General features: G+C 38.0%; 1 protein-coding gene across 1 annotated transcript; it reads right to left on the reverse strand.

Annotated features, from left to right (window-relative positions):
* Window positions 1–754: 754 nt before the first annotated feature.
* LOC104099410 (probable serine/threonine-protein kinase At1g54610) lies at window positions 755–6,957 on the reverse strand. Its single transcript, XM_009606392.4, has 8 exons — window positions 5,892–6,957; window positions 4,881–5,165; window positions 4,231–4,548; window positions 2,964–3,191; window positions 2,567–2,667; window positions 2,296–2,410; window positions 1,286–1,756; window positions 755–1,195 (listed from the first exon to the last, which is right to left on the reverse strand). The coding sequence occupies exons 1-8, from the start codon at window positions 6,303–6,305 to the stop codon at window positions 989–991; spliced, it is 2,139 nt and encodes a 712-aa protein (XP_009604687.1). The 5' UTR covers window positions 6,306–6,957; the 3' UTR covers window positions 755–988.
* Window positions 6,958–10,556: the final 3,599 nt, after the last annotated feature.

Here is a 10,556-nt window from a genome sequence, read left to right on the forward strand (position 1 = left end):
TCGGACCCTTGGTTCGGAGCCAATTGTGAATGAAGAACAAACAGTAAAGTAAGAACTTTGCAATAGCTAGAAAGCCGAAAAAATGAATTTGTATTTCCTTGGTTTGCGTGTTACAGTGTGTCTTATCAAAGAAAAACTTCCCATATATATAGTAGGAGAGTTTTATCCCTATTACAAGTCTAAAAAGGGTAAAAATCCCCATTTCTCGTTAATTACTGATCTGTAACCGACATCGAGTGAGATCTGCACCGTGATATCCAGTTAGGTACGGATATCACTGCCCTTTGTTAGCCGTGCGTAACCATTTGCCATATTTCCTGAACTCTTAGAGATCGTTTTGGGTCCGGGCAGCGTTGCTTTATCACGCCCGACGATGAGCACATCATTTACCTTTCATGGATCTCGGTACGAAAGACTCCGTACGTGCCCTTCTTCCGTCTTCTTCCCCGATTTTACCCGTATACAGTGGTATCAGTTGATCTCAAATATTAAACGTTATCGTGATCTGAGTTAATTAAATTGAGTGTTAACATTATGTAGCAGATTGAAAAACTAGAAACTATTGGTATTTTAATCAAGAAATTAAATGTTAGAACCCACTGAAATTGTGTCAAAGTCGTTTGAGTATCAAGACTATTGTTCACAGATGTAGGTTTATATTCTGATCCAATGAAGGCAAGTATTGGTGTTGCAAATTTGAATAGCTTTGGGATCTTAGTAGTGAAGGGTGGAGATAACTTCAAGAATGACTCAATGTCTAGAAAGAGTAAGATATTTTAATAGCAGAAGAACATGAGATTTTCCTAATAAATTCTTCTACAAATGGCTAAAAACCGCCCCATGCTATCCTTAAACAACCTCTATACAAATTCCCCTCACCCTTTTCAAATTAACTCATTTTACAAGATAATAAGTACTACTAACTATGATTTTCTATAGTCGCTTCTCTTTTTTCGCTGTTCTTAGCCGCTTCGCTTGCAGTAGAAAGTCAACGGCCAGAAACAAATAATGAATTGGCTGATAATTGGTTCCCTTCAATCTGAATTTTCTTAGCTTTTGCCTTGTCCAAGCGTGCCCGTCTTACAGCTTCTTGGACATGGCGATCGTGATCTTTCAACATCTGATCCATTTTGCCTGATGGAACTAGTAGTGGCCCAGAATAGTGAATTTTGTTGCCTTTTGATCCATATCCCAGCTGAACATGAAAAATGAGCAAATCAGACCACAGCTAAAACCATCATAGTTGCGAAAATATATAATGTGAATAGGTTGATAGGCTTCTTACAAGAACAGGATCATTGTTGCTAGTTCTACCGTCCTCATTTTGATGTGAGCTCGCAAGTGAATGAGTTTTCTGCTCTTGTTTCATCGCGGAATGTGAAACCTCTTTGAATGATCCAGGAAACCTGGCTATAAGTTTAGGAGCCTCTTGTTTATGTGGACCAGACTTGTCTGGCCGGTCTTCAGAGAACATGCTTCTCCTTGCAGCGACTAGACCGGACATAGCTGACAAATCCGCAACAGAGAGTTTCGGGGCATCTTCCATATTCTTTCCAGCTTTTGCCCAGGCAGCTCGGTGAGCCAATGGCCCGGAATGTGAACCTCGCTTATGCAGCTGCGCCTGAGGATCATTGCTTGCTTCTTCCACAACCTGAGATGGTCGAGGGGGATCAATTGGAAAACCAGATGCAACTTCTTCCTGATGAGAGTTGAACATCTCACTTCTGCTTTTTGAATTGGATTGACCTTGCCTTTTCTGCATAGAGGCCAAACCACATTAATACAGAAGAGAATTAACAAAAATTGTAGTTTCAAGGTTTGAATGGGACAAGTTAAGGATAGGCACAAGACTAGATAATTGGAATACCAGAAAAAAGCATAAACTCAGAATGAAGCCCATGAACAGAAGTACGCATTTAAATGGGCTATTAATCTCTGAACACCACAAAGCTTAAGCCGTTGTAATGCTACAGAGTGAGGAAAAAGGTCATCGAACATACTAATATGCAGAGTACTCCTTTCTACATTGCCGGCGTGCAATTTTACTGGCATTTACCAATTGATCAATCCCTTTTCTCCTCCATACTCTCATGTTTTAAAGGTTAAATGACTAGATGCAGTATGCACGACTTCCTCTTCCCAAGCACCCACCAAAAAAGGAAAAAAATTGACTGTTGTGACAAGTTGTTAAGTGATATAGAGTAATTTCACGGGACTCCAAGGTCAGTGACTCGTAGAAAGTAGTATTTTACCCCATGAGCATATCAATGTCAACAAGTTATCATAAAAAATTACCTGCATAGACGAAACTAATTCAGCATTGGCTTCGGGTGCAGGGACTGCACGCGATTCTCTTGTTCCTCTCCTTTCTAGGTCATATCTGGGACCCTTGTTTCCAGCTGCCGCTTGCCTAAAAAAAGCATTTATCATCAGCATATAAATGGGAGCACATCAACCACCACAACATCAATTATGTCTTAAAGCCCATTTGTAACTGACAATTCTGGAGCACATGCAGTAAGAAGCTAGCAAAAGCATATTTATGTTTTCTGCTAAACTGCATTACCTTCGAGCTTCTTCATCCCGCACTTTAGCATCAAATTCCTTGCTCGGAGGATATTTTGGCAAGCTCAAAGGATCACAAGGGAGCGGCTTTGTTGTAAAGAACTGAAATGAAGCAGGTTGGATAATCAAAATTTTGAAATTTTGCCAATCGTTGTCTAATCATGGCCATTCGGGCTCCATAGCATCAAAATGGATGAAGAGAACAGATAAACGTAATAATCAAGATAAAGCACCAAGGAAGCACTGCCGTCAAATAAGTGTCTGACAACACAAGACAGTTCAGCTCGGATAAAGTGACATGACCTTTTGATACAAATTGCAAATACTGAAGTTCAGTATTTGCATATAAAGAAATATTATTTACAGCCAAACAACTCTTTAAAAGATTTGATCTTTACCTCACTCTTCAAGGCAGAGGCTGATGACCCACGATCGGCAGGATCTATGGAAAGTAAGGTTTCTATGAGTGCTAGTGCTGGTGCAGGAAACTCTTTAAATGTTTCCGCAACACAACGCCGATAAGGTTGTTGGGGCTTGAAGATTGTTGCATGGGGCAACCTCGATTTCCTCCAGTACTCCTCAGAAGGTGATCCACACAATTTGAAGATCTTATGAAGCTGCTCAACCTACAGCACAGATTATGCACTTTGTTTTTATCGACATATTAAACTAGAATGCATGATTAATAGATGGACAACGATGATAGTTATACAAAAGAAAATAATTGCAGATATAAGTAACAGGCCAATAATGTCGAGTAAAGACAACTAATATTCCCTGTCAGAGAAAGTTCAAACTACCATCAACTGTTCATCATATCAGACTGCATGATGCAACTAACAGGATGACAAAGGATCAACAATGATTAATGAGTAAACGAGCTTCAAAAGAAGTATACAAGACCATATGCTACAACACCTATGGCATCCTAACCTTTCAAAGACGCGTCAAAATCACACAGTCGAGCAACTTCCTCGCATTTCAATATTAAAGAAGCACCAAAATCATTCACATTCTCAAACTTCCAAGGGTAACTCCAGCTACCAGGTAGTGAAAAAATGAAAAACTATCATCCATGAGCCAAGAACAATTTGTCGTGCACTGCAATACTAACCATCGGCTAGCTTCCAAAGAAGCCACTACAACTTTTTGAATCAAGCAATGAAGCGCTACTTACATTTCGAAGCTGAAGTCGACCATGGCAATACCAACTACCAAGTACGAACAAAAGAATATGCTGCAGTTCACATCCTAACTCACTTGTATCATAGAGGCACTCTAAGTAAGATGTTTAAGGTATTTTAAATAAATATGCGCCAATAGGATGCTTCAACATTCTCAGGGTTGGTATAATTTTCTATATTGAAAATGGTTTTAAACCTTCTCTAAAATGAAGGGTGATTTACTGACTGATTTCGCAAAGAACTGTCTTATATGCCGCCAGCATCAAGAACCAGAAAACAGGGTCCAGCAAATGACATTTGACCTCAAGCATATGACAGTACAAACTCCACAATTTGGTCTCACTGGTGCATTGAACCTATGAGCTCAAATGACCCTGACTATATTTGATTCCTTTCAACCGTGGGACATTGGTGTATTTTATTTCGATATCAGTAAAATGGGTACTATACAAAAAATCCAAAAGATTAGCTAAAAACATACCTCTGTTCTCCCAGGCATTATCGGCTTGCCAGCATAAAGTTCCGCAAGTATGCAACCAGTGCTCCACAAATCCACAGCAGTCCCATAGTAAGTAGCACCGAGTAGCAGTTCAGGAGGCCGATACCAGAGAGTCACTACACGGCTAGTGAGAGGCTGGCTTTGAAGCGGATCGAAAAAGCTAGCAAGACCAAAATCAGCAATCTTCAATATGCCATTATTGTCAATTAAAAGGTTGGAGCCTTTTATATCACGATGTAGAACACCACGACTGTGACAATGATCAAGTCCACGTAAAAGTTGCTGCATGTAACATTTGACCTACCAAAAGGCAAATACGATTTTCCACTTAGGTGAACAAACAGAATAAACCCTGGAAAAAGAATTAATCAAATGAAAAGAGAAAGAGAACCAAGCTCTTCCTTCTTCATGAACAGGTGATACAAAAACTGAGCAAATTCAGAGGCATATTTATTATTCATGCAAGAACACAATCTCACAACAGGAAGCCAAATGAGCATCTCTGTTGATGTAAATACAAGTCGAAGGTCTGACTATCAGGATTTTCAGCGGTAAAAGTTTACTTGGTGAAAGAGAATAATGTATTTTGCAAAAACATTAAATGGGTAGATACTGAAAGCAAATTCAAATACCTGTGACTCAGTAAACTTAAGACCAGGGTGTGACGCTAGCCCTGCCAAATCATGCTCCATGTACTCAAATACAAGGTATAGGCTGCAAGACATCCTAGAAGTAACTAAACCTTCTAATTTTATTATGTTTGGATGATCAAGCCTCCGTAGTATGTGAATCTCCCTCGCCATGAACCGAACACTCTCAGGTTCTAGGTTATCAAATCTCACTTTCTTCAAAGCGACGATCTTCCCTTGATCAAGATCACGAGCACGGTAAACATTGCTGTAGGTGCCCTGACCAATCTATGGAGCCATAATACCAATTATCAAGTTAGCCTCATTCACGCATCAAGTATATCAAAAAGTAAACAATTCATACAATTTTTTAGCCACTCCATTCGAAACTAACAAAGGCATAAAATCTTCCCCTGAGAATACTAGTTGAGCACTGGTATGCTAGTATTGCAGAATAGCTGTGACAGTAAACAGTAGCAATTTTCTAGGATTATCATATGACCAGATACTTAAATTTAAAAGAAGAAGAGGTGAGTTGTTCATGATATCTGAAACAACTGAATCAGCCGAATCCAACCTGCACAGCTATCCAAAACTCACATTATGAAGATATGTCTAAATTAATGCTGTGCCTTGACAACTGAGGAATAGCTCAATGGGAAAAGCCCTAAGCCTCCAACTATGAAGTTGAGGCTCGAACCACCAAATGGACAAAAGTGGGTAGGATTACCATATTGGAAAAACAGATTAATTTCTTGCCCATTTCCTAGATTTATATCAGAAGATATTGGCTATACCATGCACCCAAAATCTTCCAGCTCCAACTCAGTGCTGAAGTGGAACATTTCCCCTTTTTCGGATAATTAGCACAACACTAGTACATGAATTGTCAGAAAGTAAAGATTCACTCTTGTGGGGGAGGGAGAAAGAGACAATTATGTGACAATTCTCAGAAATGCTTGGAGTTTCTACAGTAGAATGAATAGTCAGAGACACAAAATTAAAGGTGCATACTTTATCCAACTTCTCAAAAGAATCAGCTCGCCTCGGCACCCATCCTCTGATAGCTTCACCAGCAACAGCAGCAAGCCAAGGTGGCCATCCAGCAGCAACCTGTTCCCCTTCACTCCCTTTAGGTAATATCCCAATTCCAGGATGATGTGTAGCAACAATAAACTCTTGCTTCTCCCTTTTCCTCTCATAATTATCACCCTGCAATCTTACAGAACCATTTACTTGTTTATCAATCAGCATTGCCTTCCCATCAATGCTATCCAAGCGATCTTTAACCCTATAAGCTGCGTCCTCCCTTCTTGATGAACCAGCCCTTGGCCCTCTCAAAGTTGCAGCATTTTTACTTGACAACCTGTCCCTTGGACTATCTCTACTGTCTTCAATGGCAGAGGGCTTACCACAAACACACCCCATCCCAAATATCACACTAAAAAGCACCAAACACTTTCAACCCCACCTCCCAAAATCACATCTTTTCACTAATAAACCTCCTCATTTTCAACAAAACTCGCGTTCCAATGACTAGGGACCAACCACTTAGCAAAATTAAAGCAACCCCACCTCCCAAAATCAAATCTTTTTGCCAATAAAATCCTCTTCAATATCAAGATCACACACTTTCCAATTACTACAGAGCAACCCCACCTCCCAAAATCAAATTTTTTAGCCAATAAACCTCTTCATTTCAAGAAAACACTACTTCTCAGTTAATACAATCACTTGTCAAAATAAAAACAAGCAGCTTTAAACAAGAACATTAGACTCATACATAACCAGTCATTCAAAGAACCAAAGGAAAACCAAGAAAACAGGTAATATACACAGAGTACAAAATGTACAGCCACTAAAATTGTGCCAATAGGTTCAAAAGAGAAGAGCTAGAAACGAATGTTGAAGTGAGAGTAGTACAGAAAGTGGGTGGAGGAGAAAGCATGGTTGTGGATCTAGGGCACGGATGGATTGAGTTTCAGGAAGGGGATACAGAAAAGAGAGATAAAAAGAGATTAATTTTGGAAAAGGGTGTTTTACACAAAAAAACTGTTAGGTGGATTTTATATACTTATATATTCTGACCGCCGAAGAGCAGCTTTTTTAATAAATACACTTCACACTACCCAGTGTGTGTGTGAGAGAGAAACAGAGAGAAAGGAAGCTGGGAAGACCGATGCTGTTCCGTTGTGACATTCTTAACATGTTAAGTTGTTAACCACGCGCACAACACAACAAACTAGTTGCCACCTTAAGTTATCCACCTTAGTTTATTTATTTCAGTTGAATTTCTTATTTGGATCTTTATGAGTCCACCTAAATTAATATTTATTTTACTACTATTTTTCTAATAAATATGTTATTTATTATAAGTAAGTACATAGTAACTATAATCTTATTTATTGCTTGGTGTTTAACAGTTCAAATAGTACTAACATTATGATGGAACTGTGATGCATTAATAACAAGCATAACATTATAAAATTTATGTGCAGACACACATGCGCAATTAGAATATACTAGTAGTTATATATGTGCGATGCGCGATCAATATTTAAAAATATTATTTAAATTAAATTGTAATCGAGATTGTTTTAATATATTAGATCGTATTGTCAATATTAAAAAATATTAATTAAATTGTAAGCGATATTATTTTAGCATATTAGATCGTATTGCTCTAATAAAATTAGAATATATGTTATTCAAGCTCAATGTTCATAAATGTTAGTAGCACTTTTTAGATTTATTTACTTATCTAATTTTTTCTCATTATATCATCTTCTTACTTACTTTGTTATGTATTAGTAATTGCAAATTAATCATCAAAGATTACTTGATAAGTATCCTCGAGTTTAAAAAATATTTTTGATAAGATAGTGTTTTATTCACCGAACTAAATTTTTTCAGCACGAATTTAAATTAATCAAACTCCAAAGCAAATATCACATACCATATAAGGAATCAAAAACTTGCAAATTCATCTATTAGTGGTAAGAAACTCTTCCATCTCTCTATTAACTGAATTTGGAAATTGAAATTTTGATAAGATTAGCACAAATATAACAAAACTAATTGTTAGTGCTTCTCGTACAAAAGTCCGAGGTGGTTTTGTATCTATCCACATGTGATTAGGGAGATTTTCAAACAGTTTTGTCGACTTTGCTTTGTCTTATTTCAAATTTTTAATCTAGTTGGGCCCAGAGCTACCTGTAAACTTACAACTCGGAGAGCTCGTGCAAGAGCGTGAGAATGAGGCGCGTAGGGAAGAAGGGTTTTACTGCTGTCTCTGTTTTCTGCACAAAGTAGTGTGCCTTTGCTCAGGGCCTGGGTAGTGAGTGAGAGGGGTGGGGGGCTAGTTCCTACTTTTCTTTGGCTTTTATATTTGTGGGGTTCACGCATTAATATGATAAGTTAAGACCTTTTAGTGCAATTATTATTCCGAATTTACCTACTGAGCCACTTATTTCCCTACATTTTTAAAAACCACTAATTACGAGTTTATTACTAATTAGTACTACTATAATAAAACCAGCTGTGGGTTCCATTCCCCTAAACCCGGTGCTTCATATTCCCCTCCTCTTTATTGGATAATCTGACTACTTTATACTAATAAGCTTTTCTTTTATTGAGTGCGTTATTTATTAAATTGCTAATTAGAAATGGAGTAAAACTTTTATTACGTAGTTTTGAACTTGATGACGATATATAAAAATTAAGGTATTTTGGGTTACTAGGTAATTTTTTATTAAAAATTTTATGGTTTACTGTCAATTCCAGATAATCAAAGGTGTCTTTGTGAACTCGGAGTAGTTACAAATCCTACTCACTTTTTTCTAAAAATAATTGTAACAAAGTAGTACTAATATCCTATGATAATATGAGACAGCTCAGGAGTACTTTAAAACATTTATCCACGTTATTCATGCGGTTTAGGGATTCCACGTACTAGATCTGTTTCTTAAACAAATCAATTAATTGAGAATTTAAGAAAGTATTAATGCTCTTGGCAAGTCCAAATTCGAAAGTTGAAACTTGATTAGTGGCCACTTCATCGTCATATTCTCACATCGCTGACCTATTTTGTTTTAGCTTTTATAAAATGGTCAAAGATTGACTCTCTTTTCTTGATTAGCATTAGAAAGAGAATTAAGTGATGTTGATTGCGTCACTTCAGCCCATTATTAAAAATTAAGTCTAACATATTATTTATCCGTAAAATGAAACAGTTGAATTTATACATGGTTTATAGATAACTGAATTAATTTGATCCTAAAATAATAGATGAATTAGACAAAAATGTAATACTTAGCATTGAGATGAAAATAAAATAGCAGAAGTAGTAATCCCGGGAGCAGTGCTTCCGGGGACAATAGCAACGATATCAGTAAACAAGAAGATAAAATTATACTATTGAGCTTTAAATAGAGTATAGCGTATGTTTGCCAGAAAATTCGTGTCCTTTACAATGATAATAGAGCTCAATATTTATAGTTGCACCTAGGGAACAAGGTCATAGGATCAAGCCCCTCTTTAACGTCAATTATGAGGGCCATTGAAGAATGTGTAACGGCAGACAATGCATGCCATATTCCTTGTAACGGGATGTGTACTTAATGCTGTATAATATTCCTCATTAAATACTACCGGGTAGCAAGCATTTATTTCATCTTTATGAGTTCATTCTCGCTGGTAACAGACATGATCGTTGCCTTCGGATTCAAGTAACTTCTGCCTTCGGCTCCACGTGTCACTTCCTCATGCGATCATTTAATATAAACATATTTTACCCTATACAGATAGTCTCTCTGCTTTTCGGTAGCATAACCTTGTGTCACCGAGAAGTTGGTAGAAACACATTTTTTGGCGGGAAATTCACTGACCCCCTCTGATAAGTTTCTGACGGTTGATTAGACGTACGTCTCTCCGCATTTAATGCCCAAAACACGCATCATCCCACGATTTAGCATCACTTTTGTCGGTTATCGAGGTAATTATGGCCACGATTTTAGCCACATATACCTTTACTTATACACATCAACCTCCTTCATTTACACTTTATAACACTCTAAATTTTCTCGGACTGTCTTTACTCAACTCTTACTTCGTCTTTAACCTTTCTTGAACTTTCTTCTTTGAGAGAAAACCTTCCTTCTCATAAAAAAATGGCCACTTCTTCCAGAAATCCTAGTTCTTCAAAGAACAAAGGTAAAGCTGGTGATGCTCCTCCTCCTACGGTGAGCACCATCATCCCGAAGAGTCTAGTCACTACCAAAGACTTTGAAGAGAAGTATCCTTCTGCTCACCCTCGTACGTGGGTTGTTAGCGTATACCCTTCTTCCATCCGTCCTTCCAGTATTCCCGCTCTTAAGGAAGGCTGCCACTGTCCAGATTTGGACATTATCGCTCCCGACCTGGCGGAGCGGATAACCTTACCCCAAGAAGGATTTTACGTATTTTTACACGTATTCCTTCACTTTGGGAGTGTTCTCTTTGAGTGAAAAGCTTGACTCCGTCATTGTGGAGTTTTACCTCCGCTACCAAGTGTGTTAGGCACAAGTAAATCCTTCCATGTGGAGGATAATCGCTTTGTCTTCGACACTTGTTTCTGGTGTGAGTGCTTCTTCTCGGAGTCCCCAGCCGGAGAACAAACAACCAAAGAGAAGACGTTCCTTC

The sequence above is a fragment of the Nicotiana tomentosiformis genome, chromosome 7, assembly GCF_000390325.3.
Source record: "Nicotiana tomentosiformis chromosome 7, ASM39032v3, whole genome shotgun sequence".
In the NCBI taxonomy this organism is placed as follows: Eukaryota; Viridiplantae; Streptophyta; class Magnoliopsida; order Solanales; family Solanaceae; genus Nicotiana; species Nicotiana tomentosiformis.